Source organism: Acanthaster planci, linkage group LG09 (assembly GCF_054643075.1).
Source record: "Acanthaster planci isolate LZ-2023a linkage group LG09, COTS_SCS, whole genome shotgun sequence".
Classification (NCBI taxonomy): domain Eukaryota; kingdom Metazoa; phylum Echinodermata; class Asteroidea; order Valvatida; family Acanthasteridae; genus Acanthaster; species Acanthaster planci.
Genome location: NC_141785.1, coordinates 7,976,644 through 7,993,594, shown reverse-complemented (window position 1 = coordinate 7,993,594; position 16,951 = coordinate 7,976,644). Strand labels below are relative to the sequence as shown.

The 16,951-nt window shown below is 39.4% G+C and overlaps 1 protein-coding gene across 2 annotated transcripts in view; it reads left to right on the top strand.

Annotated features, from left to right (window-relative positions):
* LOC110986285 (ubiquitin carboxyl-terminal hydrolase 32-like) overlaps positions 1-16,951 on the top strand; it is a 49,950-nt gene that overhangs the window by 3,633 nt on the left and 29,366 nt on the right. For both annotated transcript variants that reach the window (XM_087140899.1, XM_087140898.1), the window contains exon 3: positions 10,022-10,127. In XM_087140899.1, coding sequence (XP_086997025.1) covers positions 10,022-10,127 — 106 coding nt within the window. The remainder of the gene's footprint in view (positions 1-10,021; positions 10,128-16,951) is intronic.

The window sequence follows — 16,951 nt, the reverse complement described above, 5'->3', positions numbered from 1 at the left end:
TGAGTTGAATGTCAAGTCCTATCACAACCTTGGAAGTAGTCATTCAGTTTCTTTGAATGGCCAAGTCTGTTTTACAAAATATGTTTCATTACCCAAGTTCAGAGACGCATTGTTTTCAAGGGGACAAAGAGGATGTGTTCATTATCAACATGTGTCATGATGTCGGCACAACTTTGCCCTTATCCACCAGCCAATCGATTCCTTGTTATTTGCTCTTGAGCAAATTAATTCCCAGAGTGCCAGGTATTTGGCAGAATGCCAGCATTAATTGGCTTGATGTCTTCAGCTTAGCAACCCTTAAGCCCCTGTGTCTAGGTGATGAACTGGCATACATTTACATGTACCGGGTACCTGAATCAGTGCTTGTATTTGTGATATTATACCATGCATTGCATGTAGATGCATGTACATGTACGGTATACATATACATGCACATGTACATGTAAGTACGTGCATACATAAATGTACATGGGTTTTCTTCATTGATAAGCACTAGTGGATTCTTTTTTTTCTTGAAATCCTCACAATAAAAAATGACACCAATTATGTACATCTACAGTCCATATTTTGGGACTTTTACGAAAACGTCATTTTTAGTCCCAAAACACACCGGTATTTACTTGGTGGTAATATATTTATATATATCATTATATATTTTTAAATTGTAATCTCTTGCCCGAGAGAAAAAATTCCCAATCTGTCACTTCCAAAGGGAAAGAGGATTAGGCTTGTATGACAATGTCATTTTTGCCGGCAAGTGATAATCTCAGCTGACAGTTCTGAGAGTCCGTGAAGAAAAGAAAAGAATTGCTTGAGGAAGACACTTGTCAGTCATTAATGCATTAAAGCTTGCCCAAAGTGACTGATTAACATCAAAAAAAAAATCTATTTGCAATCCTGGGAACTTTGTACAATGTGTAAATGAACACCTGCATGTATGTACATGTACCTGCATTTATACAAATTCTGTCCGGACCCGACAATTTTTTGTAACCCTTTTTCAAGGTGAAAATAGCAGACCTTGAAATGATTCCTAGTCAAATTGGTTTCTTTTTCATTTTTAATTGGATTTTTCATGAAAACAAATGTCACAGTATGTATTTTAATACATGTAGAAAAAATTATAAAATTACTTTTTGCTCTCAAACAAAATCGTTCAAAATTCATGGTGTAAATCAAAACTGTTATCTTTAAAATAATGTGGCATTGCCTTCAAGCATTGCATTTCCCTTTGTTTCTTGAATATCCAACTTTCGCATACATGTACATGTAGATCAAGCATACACCAACATCCTTTGACATGTAAGATGACAACAAAGAGTCTTTTGTGGGTTCTGTGCACCGGTACAATTAACCGGTACACATATTTCTTTGTGATGAAGGAATGTCAACTCCACAATGGCCCTCATATTGCTCTTGCAAATTTTTTTCTCCATATCAATCAGCATTTGATTCAGTTTTCCTGACCATGTCTGTTTTTGTTCCACCCGGCTTCTTTCCCCTCTAGTTGTTGCATGCATATTAGATTGCCTCTTAATCCCTGCTGGAGAGGCTTGTTACACACACCCGATGCCCCGGCCAATCTAGTTACGCCAGCGATAATTACCACGACCACTACTGTGTCGGGATTTTGACTTGATGATGGTGCGTTGGATATCCCAAGCACTGTCTCATGCACTCGCAACCGACGCCTTCCTTTTCTCCGCATTCTCCCTCGGCGCTGATTTATTCCTATTGGATCCTCGGCGTCTGGTCCCATTGTAGAGCTTCTTGGCTCCGTCTTATCGAGTTTCCTGTCCTCACGGACATATTGATTTTTTGGGGGGGAGGGGAGAGGGTGTGTGGCAGAAAAACCTAAGCCTTGCAGTGGGCAGGTCTGTTCTGACCAGTTATCCATGGCAAGAGTAAACATTGACCTTCCTTGGAGATGGATCATCAGCTTGCTGTACACACCTGTTTGTTGGTCAGGGAACTCAGTGCATGCCTGTGTAATGTTACATGCACATCATGTGTAATATTACATCATGTGTAATATTACACTTCCGGTACACATACTTCTCATTTACACAGGATCTAAAAAAAAAACCCAAACAACAGAGAAAACAGAATGTACATACATATTTCCGTGTTTATGTAGTCACATGCATACAATTTACTGGTACATGTAACGTGTATATGTGGGTTTACTCAGTCACATACATGTAAATGTACACCATGTACACCGTACGTGTCGGCTATCATTACTGTATCACATATGGCTGCATACACCTGCAATGTCCATTGAGAAATATGACACATTTTTACATACACACATGTACAAGTACACATGTCAATCGCAGCTCAGTCAAAATACCGGTACAATACCATATTTCCCGCACTGTAGTTGCTGGGACATACCGGTATTGTACATGCACACTCGATATTTCACCTATGGGGACCAAAAACGTATTCAGTAATGTCCCCACAACTCATTTCAAATTTCCCTAACAACAGAACTTGTCCCCTGAACGCGGTGAATGCCTACCCATTTTTACGCACAGTGTGTAGTGCCTCACATGTGAAGCACTGGAACCTGTTTGTGCATGTACAGTGTACACGTATGCACATGTGTACTGTGTACCTGTACCAGAAGGCACTTCTTCTGTATTCACTGTGCATTCCACAGTGTCTACTCTCTACATATGTACATGTACATTGTGGACATAAAATGTCTTGACATTGGAGCAAATGGAAGGGTTTTTACAAATTGGCACTTTACATTTACCCATTTCCGTACTGTCAAAGAGTGACTGATATTGTCCTTGACTTTCTTCAGGTAATACGTGTAATTGTGCTAGGACATTTAATGTTGTACCATGTTTTCGTTTTCTGGGTTTTTTTTTTGCAATTTGGGAAGAGCCACATGTAACATACCATATTAGTACTAGTACGTACAATTCGTATCAGGCTTGGGCAAATCCATGCTAGAATCGGGTAGAATCCATTCCAAATTTGGAATCGGAGTTGCGATTCCACTTTTTTGAGGAAATGAATTTTAGAACTCATGGTCACTTCTATATAAATTGGAAAACTTGAAAGCCAGCGGTCTACGTAGATTGATAACCTTTTCCCATAAATGATGTGCTTCCATCAAGTTAAAATTTCTGATTTAAAAATCTGTAATGGTAATAAATCTTTTATGTTTCTGATAATTAGGGGATAATTTTTAATGACACAAGTGTTTAGGAAAAAACTTGCAAACTGTGCATTTTGCATTTAATTCCGGGTATACTCAACATGGCATTCACACATGTAAAAATTGGAATCAATTCCAAGTGGAATAGCGATTCCTGGATGGAATTGGAATCAATTCCGAAAGTGCTGGAATCGCCCAACTCTAATTTGTATATCATAAGGGAACTACAGATTTGGTGGTGACAGACAAATGTGTACATTAACAACTACCCAGGCTGCTGGTACATTGTTAACCATATGGCCCAGTTCTAGTACCAGAGTAGCCAGACAGTATCCAGTTTTATTATGGTTTTTGTAGACAGCTGTTCATTTTTGCAGCTTAGTGCTGTTGTATGCTGAAGTTTGAGTTCAAGTGCAAGTGCCACTGCATGTACATTTACATGTACTTTACCTAAGGCCTGAAATTCCACTGTGGATTAAAGACGTTAGATTGGGAGTTTCTATAGTGGGTAAATACATGTATTTGGTGTTTGTCCAAGTTGGGCATATTTGATGTCAGACTCAAATGTATTGGAGTGCTTCAGTGTTAAGGGTGGGACCCAAAACCATACCAGGCAGAAAGCCGGCAATGCAGAAGTTCTTCCATTATATACATGTATGTTATGCCTGTACTGTACATGTACAAGTACAAGACTGTGAAAACTTGCAATAAGTGAAAAACAGATACCTTTATGAAGAATGGTCAAAGCTAACATCAATTTTTGATTGGGATTCAATATATAACTTACTATTGCAAAATTGTCCTACGGAAAATGTTGAACTTCAGTCAGACACTTTTAGGTGCAATATTGAATTAATTGTGCAGTGCATACGAGTACATGTACGAGTTCGAGTTCTCTTCATTTTGTGTGCTCTACTGAATTGCAAGAGAAAATGCTCTGCTTTGATCCCGTCTGAATGAATATTTGGAGAAAAAAAGAAGTGAAAACTTGCCCCGGAGCATCATCTCATATCAGAATTCATGGCCGCGTCTTGAGTGCAGAGACCCAGGGAGATGCAACGATTGGTCAGGGGCCCGAAACCCAAGCGCGGGGCTTTCCGCAAGATCAAAAGCCGTAATGCGCCGCATTTATGCAGCCCCGAGGCATTTTCGTTTTTTTTTTTTTGCCATGGATCAAAAGGGGCAAGCGGGTATAGAATATCAGCGGACGGTGAGACTGTATCAGGTGTGCAGATGAGACTTTGGAGGATTGCTCTTTTGTCAAAGCCACCCTTGATGAGGTTGCACTATCTAGCATGTACATAATTTACATGTGTATCGGTGTCATTGACCCATAGATGCTCGAGTCGTACCGTAGTAAATGTACAATTTGTACATGTATGTACCTAGGGATTTCAGTATAGGTAATTGCACCCACTGGACTGAGTCCTTAAGGCATTGCTGTAGTGCTTGCTTTGATGGAAGGAGACCATTGGTCTATCGTTTTTTTTCTCATTTACCGACCTACTAATCTTACGCGCTCCATTTGGAAGTCTGATTTGGAGTCAAGTGCTCATCTTCACGATTTGCAACATTCGTCTGCAGTGCAGTCTTTTTTTGTCTTACACTCTCCGTGCATTTAAGGGGGAGTGCGCCCAAGTGGCCAGAATGTGCTGACTTTATACTGGCCGTTTGTTGTGTCCCTGGGCAAGCCACTCTACCCCTGGGGTGTCTGGCAATCCCATCAATGGAGGGAGGAAGAATGGAATAACCTCATCAGGTCCATTTTTTCAAAAAAGGACGGGGGGGGGGAGAGAAGCTTGCCAAATGGAGATGAGACCTGAACATACATGTACATATGCGGTGCATTCAAGTGAGGTACATGTTTACCGGTATGTGGAGTACGTGAATGGCAGTTCGGGTCATACAGTTGTTCAATAACCTGTAGAAAGGAGAGACCAGAAAAAGGCAAGCTACATGTACATGACCGTGCCCCCCAAAAAAGAAAATGGGGTGGGGGAAAGGAAGGGCATGTGTTGTGTACCTTTCTTCTTCCCCCCTTCCCTGGTCTGCCATTACCTTGATCGTTTTTTTTGATGAAAGGAAGTGGGAGATAACGCTTTACGGGGGACATGTGCCAATATAGTGGCGAGGTACATGTACATACTGTACTGTAGCACATGTAAGCCAAGTATATTATACCCTCCACTGATATTGGCTGAGGCTAATAAGACAAGAAAGATTTCTTTACTTAAGCAAACACATTTTTTAGTTCATGCTACACATGTATAAATGCACAGGTGTTACTTGACATGTCTGTATGTTTAACATTTAGCTGCATGTACATGTATGGGGTGCACTGTATGCACCCATAAACATGTTCTGTACCCTTATGTCAAATGATAAAAATGAATGGTTTTCGTTACCCGTTCCTGTTAGTTTTTTAATGCCAATTCTAAAGCATTTTTTCTCTTCCATCGGTAGTCTTATTCACATAATCTACAAAGTATGTACATGTACCGCAAGTTTACCATTTTGATGACCCGTGGCACAAGTCCACTGAACGTAGTTTTCAGTAGTAGCTTAAAGATTTTGCACAGTTACATGTATCTGCACAAACGTTTGCTTAAAATAATCAGAAACATTGTTTTCCTTCTGTCCTTCATGGCACCCACACAGTTGCACACATGCAGTAGAAATGTGCATGTTATGACCACAGCAACTATCCTACTGAAGGTGCACGCATGTAGGGTACCATTTCAGGTACAGTACCAGTACACTGTTTACAGACATTTTTATGCTCATCCGGTGCACGTTCTCCAACCGCCTGCATCAATCAAGCGAGACATTGTGAATATAAGAAGGCACTAAACAGTGCAGGACCCTAAATCCTCTTGGTCATTTCACCGTGATGGGGTAACCCTTGAAATGCAGCCGTCAGGATATGATGATACTTGAACCTGTGTAAGTACGGCTGTTTGACACAACAGTATTTTGAGCTGCAGTTTTGTGCATGTAAATGTACAGTGTACATGTATGTGTGTATCTGTCAATGTACATGAATTTGGCAGTTTCATATCTGTACAGGCACAGTGACAGTCTGGTTCCTTTGCTGTCATGATTAGTTCCTTTGCTGTCATGATTTAGATCACATTGTACTTTAACTATAAAAGCAAGAAAGTATACAGTACTGTACATGCGTTCCACAAACTTCACCCTCTCTCGCCGCCTCCTGAGTACATTAAAGCTCAGCCGAAAACTCTGAGTCATAGGCACAGAGAGGACAGAAAAGCTTGAAACACTAAGCAGATGGAGTGCTTTGGGCTTGAACGACCCAGTTCACTCAGACTGTGAAATCACTCCCTCCCCCCCCTCCATCCCACCTCCACCATAATTTGCCAAGGAGTTTGGGGCTTGAGATTTCCCTCCTTCTCTCATCGCCGTGGTGCAGCATCTAGCCTCGTGGGAGGGAGGCTGTTTGTGGACTCTCGAGGAGAGGCGGTCGGCATTGTGTTGTTGTGATCGGCAATGCCTGACGGAATTGTGAGCAAAGACAGGGATTTTTTTTTTCGGGATAGTGCCCTTGAGGATGAGTAGCATGCTGCCTAACCCAGACATCCGATACAACGGATGATGGTTTCAATCAAGTCATAGCTCTCCCTTTCTCCCCCCCCCCATTATATTCTTGTAGCCTGTATTTTATTTTAGAAACGAGCAGGAAATCTTGACCCATGTCCATGTGTCTGCTTACTGTATAAGGTATTGGTAAATGTGTGTGTTTAGAATGTACAAATTTATGTAAAATGGCCAGTGCTTTTGAAAACTGTAAATTGTATACTGTTCAATGCACACACACCATGTACATGTGTACACAATTGGTCTGTGATCTAGTTGGGCATTTTGCATTGAGTGGACTTATACAAGTCAAGGTAATTGGAGGGGCGTATTCTGGCAGTCACCTGATCTTTGTCATTATACATTTTTTTCCCTGGAATTCTGCATTTGTGCAGAAGATGGTCACAAACATGAAAAATGAATTCACCTCTGGCACTATGCACACATACATGTACCCTGTACAAGTCCCACATCCCTGCCTATTCTAGGGCCAGTGCCAATATAACCAAGGTTTCATGGCAGCCAGCCAAGTAGGACATTCTGGTGATAAATGCCCAGGAAAAAGATCGTATTTCAATTTTAATAAAGACGCACCTTGTAAAACAATTTTTTTTCTATCTGTTCTTTTTGAAAATTACAGCTTGTCTGGCTGTCTGTGACAGTTCTGGTATGCTTTTACATTTGATGCAGCTGTTGTCATATGCTTTCTTCCTTTCCAATAAGAAGATTCTTTATCAAGTGTTCAATTCATAAATCATGTACATGTAGTGTACGTGTACATTACGTGCACATGTACATTACGTGCTTGAAACTGTTTCAGCCGAATGGGTTGTCGTGTCAAGAGTCGTGAAGGTACACATTAAAAAAAAGCTGCATGTACGATACAGTAATGAGAGAATATGCTATGACACCAGTCCTATCAGTTCAGACGCTACCGTACCATCCATTACATCATTATCTTTACACTGAAAAACAAATTTTGTTTGTTTCCCAATGAGCAGAGTGGAGTTTCAACACCGTAAAATAGTAAAATCATATTGAAATATAAAGTCCCAAATCCTCTGATTTCAATTTGATTTTGCATACACCCTAGTGGCTTAGGGTTAATGCTCATTATTGTTGATGTTATAAGACCTTTTCAAGGTCTGCAGTAGAATATAACTATCTGCCTTTTCCATCGTTAAGGTTTTTTATCATTTCAAAATATTTTGCCACACTCTCAGCAAATAAAAATCAGTTGGTTACACGTACATGTACCTATGGCACTTTGGCACTCTTCAAGATTTCATTATCAAACTCCAAAGTCTGGGAACTTCCAATTCATTCTGATAAATACTGGCTTTTAAAAATAGATGTTGTTCAAATCACAATGGAAAAAACATTGCACTGCACTCAACATTCCAGTCGAAGGTTTAAAAAAAAGCTGGCAATATTGAAAGATTTGTGGCATACTTACATTATACTCCATTCAGTTGAACAAAGCAAAGAAATCCGAACGTTTGACAGAGAATTTCTATTCCATGTACATGTAACTGTTGTGTGATGTGCTCCTACTTTCTTTTCAGCAACTGTTACTTAAATTAACCTGTCCATCATTGCATTTTCTTTGAGGTAGTAGTCAGGGTTTGCCCTTAACTTTTTTTGTCTCTTGCCAGCCGGACCAGCAGTGATGGCTTTTTACTAGTCCACCAGCAGCATTTTCACTAGTCCGCATCTCTCCCCAGACTTTCAACATTCTTTTTTAGCACTAGTGTTTTCTGCTCCAACATCATGCATAACCTGATAACAGTGTGCACTCGGGGCTGCATGTTGTTTAATTGTTGATGAGTAATCTTAAATGGCCATGGGACTTGTGAATTTCCAGAATATTCATGATTATAACTTTACTCAAGCAAATTAAACACAGAGTGTGATTACCCACTGAAAATGGTTTGTTTTATTTGCAGTCCAAGAGACAGAAAACAATCCATATCATTATGAACAGTTTATGTACATGTACGTTCTTTGCAGTATGTACATGTACATGCACATCTGTGCATGTACACCTGGCGAAATGTACATGTATACAATGTACATGTATGTATAGTCATGACTTACATGTACCTCTGCGATGCAATGCATGAAAGCACATGCTGATTTAATCTAGTACGCAGAACCAACGGCAAGTCATGTAGCGTTGTCAAGACCAGCCGTACACAGCCAGTAGTCAGTAAACGGCTGACAGTTAAGTGCAATCGCATGGGCATTGTGGAACAGAAGTTTCAGACAATTTACTGCCGGTGCATTCATAGACTTCAGCATTACTTCTGTTGGGCTGGTGCCAGGGACAGAACTAGTCTTGGTCGCAAAAGGTCCTATTTTATTTCGTTCAAAAACCAGCAGTAGCTAGAGGGCATGCTTCACGATCAACTGTTTTGCTGCTTATTTCAGAATATTGTTTTACTAGACCGCCGGACTACCCAGATGAGGGCTTTCGCTATACCTCCATGGTTTTTACTCGAATTTGGCTAGCAGACCAGTGTCAAGGTCGAACCCTGGTAGTGGTTAAAAGGATTACATTTGCATAGTACATTCTGCTTGCAACTCTTCTTTTATCTGTCAGCGCTAGAAAAAATTTAGAAAACAAACTTGTTAGGACTCATCAATACTACCAAATGTTATTCACACAAAATTACGGATGGAAAGTAATTGAAATACTCCACATGTGGAGTTGGCCCACTATTTCTTGGTACTAAATGTACATTTATACTGCGTGTTCATGAGTTAAAAATGCATAAATCCCAAACTGTGAGTAGTGATTGTGATATAAAGAAATCAGTCTTTATACTTGCTCTCATACCAAGTACACTCTACGGTACATGCTACGGTAGTCTTCAAAATGTACAGGTGCCTGCATTTTTCCATCACTTTTGGCAAAGAATACTTTAAATGTGAAAGGCAGTGTTTTCCGTTTTGTAAAGGTCTTTTCATTTCTTTTGTATGAAGATGAATGGACGTGAACTGGTACGTTATTGATATTTAAACACAGGTAGAACAAGCATATTTTAAATGTCCTTTTAGTTTGGCATAATTTCATCTTTGCTTCAAGAAGCAGGCTTTTTTAATGTCAAAATCTGCTTGGTCCTCTGAATTAATATTCAGTCTATAAAAAGGATGGTGCATTGATTTTATGGATAACATTACTGGCTTAAACAGAAGATAAATTAGTGTGACTCACTTTGTTCTTGATAATCCCTTTTTTCCTGTTGACAGCACCTGTACTGTGCATTCGGGGGTACCAACAAGGGTCTGGTCTTCAAGGATTTGTTCACGGGCTTGGTGCTACTGGCCAGGGGATCACAGACCGAGAAACTCAAATGTAAGTGAGCCATCTAAAAAGTTAACTCTGACCTATATGTGTGTCATGCTTGTAGTTCTTGTCAGTATTCAGTACAAAATACATTGTAATGAAGTTTTTTAGGTAGTGCTAAGAGGCCAGACTGAATAAGCTACTTGGGAGTTAAATTTGAATAAAATCTGGTACACTGTGTTTTCTGATTGCATAGAAACGTAACAATTAAAATTCCTTTGTGCCGTTTCTATCCATTGAGAACAGTGTATTGTTGCAAGGCGTCTCTTATGTAACTAAGCAAAAGCTTGCCCCGAATCACAAGGTATAGCAACAGTGGTTTTAGTATGGAGAATTCAAGTTGTTATGCTCATGTGAATTTAAAGAACTCAGTGTTCCAGATTTTATTCAAATTTAACTCGCAAATGGCTTATAGAGGGATTTCACATTAGCGCCGTTTGCGCATATCTGCATCGAAACCGAGGCTCTATGTGTTGAACTTCGTTGCGCGCGCCCATGGAGTCTACACAGTACATGGAGTATTCTGTTCGTAAGTGTGACGCCACTTCAGTTTAAACCACGCCCACTGCACAAGATACATGACCATCGCAGGTACGTTAGTTTGCAGTCAATTGTCATTATTTATTTTTTTATTTTACGTGTCGAGTCATCCTGAAAGACTCTTCTTTATGTATTTTGTGTCTTAACTCCTTACTTTCAATCGTCTGATCGTATTAAGAATTGAAGCTGACACATACAGCCTCGTTTTCAAATGCGGAAGTGTGCAGATCGACGCTGAAAGCGTCGTATTGGGATCCCTCGATTGATCAAGGGTTTTGTTGCTGGCTCTGTGTTTTCCTGCATCTGCTTTGGTAATGCGGTATTTGGCAGTTTTTGTGCAGATGCTGTAATTCAACTAGAACATGTGAGTATTGCCAGCAGCATACATACACAAGTACTAGTAATTTTAATTGTCTTATGAGAATAATTTCTACAGTGAATTTTTTTTACATATAGAGCTTTTTCACCCATGTAACTGGGTTGCACTAAATGTAAACAGTACCATCACATGTGGACCATCTTGGCCATCGCATATCGGTATATTCTTACGGGCAGCTTCAATCGCGTGTGAACGCTGCATGATTGACTAGTTTATCTTGAATAAGTAGATTACCATCACAACACTATGCACTCATTACCATCACAATACATGGCGGTCCAGCACGATTGTGACGTCACAGGAAAAAGGTCTATATGTATGACCTACTGACCACACAGATGTTTCTGTGATAATTTCACGAGAGAAAACTCATGCATAATCTTCATATTACATTACGGTAATTGGCGGGCATAGATCTACAGATTTAAAGAACAGAGATGTCTGGGAGGCTAAAAGAATTTCTTTCGGGGACAAAAGAACATTTCATACAATTTCATACAGGAGAGTGTTCCTCATCACTTCAAAATCTTTAGAAATCGCACAATTTAGAGAGCTGCAAGTCTTTGCCAGACAGATTCAGAGGACACACAAGCATTTATGCAGACTAATGGTTTCTTGCAGCATGTTGAGTGCTGCATTCTTTTGATCCTGTGAATCTCCATGTAGCACTGATCAAGATTACTGCATTTTGCCTTTTTTTTTTCTTTTAACTGTGTGAGCAGTGTTGAAAGGCAATTACCCACTTCATGCGCAATGCACTTAACCGTTCTGTCATTCATTACCCGAGTGAGATTTCCGTAGTGGGTGGAGAGATCACGGTCTGTTTCCATAATCCTGTGAAAAGCTTCCGTTAGCTCAACATGCTCGGTTAGCTTTCAAAAAAACAAGACAGTGCTGGGGAGTTTTCCGGTCCAAATGTGCGCGCCCATTGCAGAGTGCACAAGTCTGGCAGAGGGTCATTCAGGCATTGTTGTTTGGTTTGGGATGTTGCACACAACTCCTCATTGATGACGCCCTTCTGTCAGGGAGCAGAAAATGTACACATAATGACAGCAGCAAAAAAGGCATGTGTTTGTTAAAAATAGTACGTATGCATTGGATGTCGTGACTTCCCTTCAAAATCTCTCGTGTCATAAACCTTAGGATTTATGCATCCATGTACACAGTACAGTGCAGGTTTACAAAATTGCAATTAACATATCACTCACAGATTTGTCCATGTTGTATTTACTATTATACATGTAAATGTACAGTCTACATGTACATACATACCCATACAGGTATGTAAATGTACATGTATGTACATAGGTCTGCAAGTGTGTGTGTACCGCGCATGTACACATACTGTACACGTACATGTACATGTACATGTACAGTATACTGTGAACAGTACGCAAACATGTGTACATGTACATCCCTTAGGAATGTTTGCTCAGAATGTTTATAGCAAGCATACATGTACATGTACCTGACCAGCCTCTTGTGGGATGGCTGTGCCTAATTGATAATCAACAATTCAGTCAATTTACCTGCATCTTCAGTGTACACAAATTAGCCCATTAGCTGTCCAAAAGTGTTTGTCTCTCTCCAGGCATATATGTACATGTACATGTAGCTCTATGCTCCAGGTGTTTGACTTCAGTGACTAGTCACTATGGAGCTGTGCTTCATGTCCTGTAATGATTGAAGGCAAGATAAGACATTGTTATAATGGTCTGCCTTCAAGTTCTTTCTGGACTCTCAGATAACTAGGCTAGTGCCGAATAATCCAACACATTAATATATTCTTACTGTTTGATCATGTAGTGGATTAGTTTTTCATTATTACAGTGGAGTCATGGACTTGTGCTGGCAAAATTTACAAAAGGAAATGTTCTTATGATGATAATGTGTTGCTTCATGCATCAATAGGAAGTGCTTCTCTCTAAGCTCTGTTGACTGAAAATTTGCCGCACAGCCGAATGATTGACCGGATTTCAAGCTGAGTACATGTTCAATTATATGATCTGACTTTGGCCTACAAATAACAATAATTTGTTACTACATGTACATGTAAGCGCCTTTATTAATTTTTCATAGTTATTATTTGCATAAGCCGTGTTTAGACTTTTTCAGGTGAAACTTACAAAAAGTGTTATCAATTTGACAAAAGTAAATCCAATGTGGACAGACAATAACTGCAGTTCTTAGTTTAACCTTCCTGCAGTGGAAATTTTACGGGACCAGCCCGGCTTGGAAGAAGTACATTGTCAGTTTTACGTCACAGAAAAGTTCATGTGGATGGCCAGTGTAACGTAAAAGATACATGTGTTGATTACGTGAATGGGTCAAGGCACATGTACGGTATGTATTTGATGTACATGTACATGTATGGTGCACATGTACATGTGCATCAGAGTAACTAATTCTAATTTTTCATTGAAATATCCACATACTACATGTAGTTTATTTGTGGAGTGCAGTATGTACACACTACGTGTACATAAATGTATGTACATGGAGCAGCATTGTTGACCTTGGATCTTGGCAGTAAATGAACCAGGAAATGTGATGATGGAGCTGTTTTAAATCATAAATGGTCATCAGGGTGTTTATCAATACGCTCATACAGGGCACATTGTTATATGTGTGTTTGTACAAATGTATACATGTGCATGTTACATGTGCATTGTTATGTGTGCATGTACATACAAAATCTATATAATACATGTACATTGCAGTATGTGAGTACGTGTACATATACATGTACATGTACCGGTATGCACATTACGCTTTTATGCATTTCCCTTATGAAGGGAATTAATAATTTGAAATTGCACATTTTTAAAGTTAATTTTCAGCAATTTTATATTATTAGATGTTCTTTTAAGTACATGGACTGTAAATGGAACTTTGTTATGGAGGTTTCAATGTTAAATACTGTACATGTAATAATAATTTTTACAATACGGGTACATGTAAAGGCCATGTATTTATATTTTGCGTGTGAAATGCAGTCATGCATGTATACTATAGTTTGCAATGCACTCTATGTATACACTCATTGTTCATCACCTTACAATTGCAAGATGTGCTCCTACACATACATACAGTATTGTGTTCCTTCCTTTAGCTTGATGTGTCTTTTTTCAATTAACTTTGGGCAATTACGTTTCTGGCACCATAGTCTGGAAGATAACGTTTCATCATACATGTACATTGATTGTACATGTACAGAATTCGGTTGAGCACAGCAGGCCGCTGTCTCACTCCAATCACTGGCCATCATTCCACACTGCACACTCCACGTGTCATCACTCACGAGGCCATACACGTACACATGTAGCTCACCCCATCCAATCAAGCTGATGTAATGAAGAAATGCTGTTCTTGCCTTCACAATAAATAAGCGATGAATGTACACCTTTGTTTGTTTCTGCAATTTTAGTAATGAAGTGTTTCACGTCACATCCACCTGTACTCATACTACATACGATGTTCATTGCTGTGATTGTACCATACATGTACATGTACATCATGCCATGTACAGACAATCAGTGTTACACCCTTTTCCCCTTACATCATGTACACAATCAATGCTTTACCCTTCTTGTGCACTGTTTTTGCTCAGTTTGTACAGTGCATATGTATCTGGTCCATGTACATGAACATGGACATGTTTGTACTCCAGTCCAAGGCTGAAAGAAATTCCAAGAAAATTTCAGAAATACTAATATGACGATTGGCCTGGTGACCTTAATTATTGAATCTTTTCCTTGCTGAACAAATTTCTGCCCTCTCTAACATAACATGTACGAATGTGAATGAGAGGCCACAGTCCATGACGAGTTCATGTTCTTCAATTAACATTTTTAAGGAACTCATTTGTTCAAATGCCAGTTTACTCATGAGTCCAGGTGAGAGTTGTCTCTTTATTAAAAAATTCCCTCATTGGTACTGGTTCATGTACATTTTCAATCGGTGCTGACATTTGATGGCAAGACTTGTTGAAAAGCTGCTAAACTGTCTGTCATTTTACTCGTATTCTCCAAGTTCCAAATTTTTAACTCGGTAATGGGGGAGGGTAGTGGGAACCCTCAGCATGGGGATTATGGTCCACTCCCCCACCCCATTTCTTTAGTTCAGGTCTTGTACATTTCTGGACATCTAAGATGTTTTTTGTGTTTTCCACAAGAGTTGAAGTTGTTTTTTTTTTCAGATATTGTTGTGTAAGATTAAATATCTCAGAACAATGTAAATTACATGTATGTACCGGTACATGCACCGGTAGCACCCAAATTTTAAACATGGCGACCAGATTTTAAAGCTTAGTGGCTACTCTTAGGACTTGGTGAGAGACAAGAAAAACTTGATAGGCCGCCAGGCACACTATGCAGGTTGTGGAACAGTGGTTAAATGTTTGTACATCTAGCAAACTAGCAGTGAGATTAGGTTGTAGAGATGACAAAACCGGTAGTGTGCTGGTTGTGTGCAGCTTCGTGTACTGGGGTACATGGAGATAACACATCAGGCAAATAGGCTCAACATTTGACTTGTACAAATTTTGGCTGTGAAATACTTCTTGTCCTCCAACTGGCGACAGTTTCTATTGCCACAACTATCTCTCCTGCGTGCATGCACGACGCAAAGCCGTCAAGAGCAGCTTTACGCAACTTTGCCATGGTAACGGAAATTCAATTAAGTGTACATTATGCACTCGGAAATTAAGAGAAGAGGAAATTACATTGTCATCCTATATGCAAGAGTGGCCACCATAAAACACAATATGTACATTCATCTTTACCACCTAGTCATATGTTCAATTTGGCCTCTGAAATATAAGAATTAAGCGTAATTAGGAATTTGCATTGCAGACTGCTTGCATGTCAACAAAAACTGGTACACATGCACAGTGACTAATGCATTGAGCAATATCAGTTTACCGTTTTTCTTATGGAATTCGAAATTTACATTTTTTCCGAGGGTGGTCATTTATGTACATTGTATACAATTCAAAAACATAATGTGAGGAAAAAGTTGGATCAGACACTTGTGCGGAATAAAGAAAAATTAAAATATTAAACTTAAATTCATCAAGCTTACCTGTAAAGCATGGTATTCGTCCAAAGTGCTGCAAATTGTAACCAATGTAAACATTCTTTGCAGAAGTTCAGTGTTGTCATGGTTGTGGACCTTTCCATTTGCAAGGTTGAACTTTGTGGCATTAACATGTATCCATTATAAAGTATGTATGAGATTGGTACAGTAATAATTATCAGCTTGAAAGACGAAACAGTGTTTTTCTCAGTACATGGGTTTTTTATCATGAGTAATGCAATACATTGTACCTGTATGTACCTGTACAGTATGTGCATGTTCATCTTATGCTTAAAATGTCAATTTACAGAACAATGTTAACACAGCAATAGCCCAAAGACTCCATTTATACGTACAGACATATACAAATGGACTTAACAATTTATGAGTCTGCCATATTGAAATAGACCGATCCGTTCAGCCTGCCTCATTGTTTTCTGACCAATCATAGCCGTGATTTATGTCCGATATACGCGCACAAAAGTCTGTAATGCTTGCGCAAGCGCATATGATGCGTGAAGCTGGAACGCGCAGTATGGCACTGGAAAAGAGCACGTGCTGTAAGTGCCCACGTGAGCAGCGGACGGGGCTTACTGGATCGGTCTATTGGAAGTGAGGTTAAGTCTTCTTATTTGAGACTGGAAAGCAACAATGAATAAATAACATAAAATTTCCTGTTAAATTAGTGCCTTTCTACTCTGATGAACAATTTCATATTTATGACTAAACATACTTTGGTGTTTATGCCAGATTTAGAAACAATTAAAAGAGAGGCGTTGAATCCACGTGAATTCTACAATAGTCTGATACCATCCCATTCAACAGTTAACCATTTATG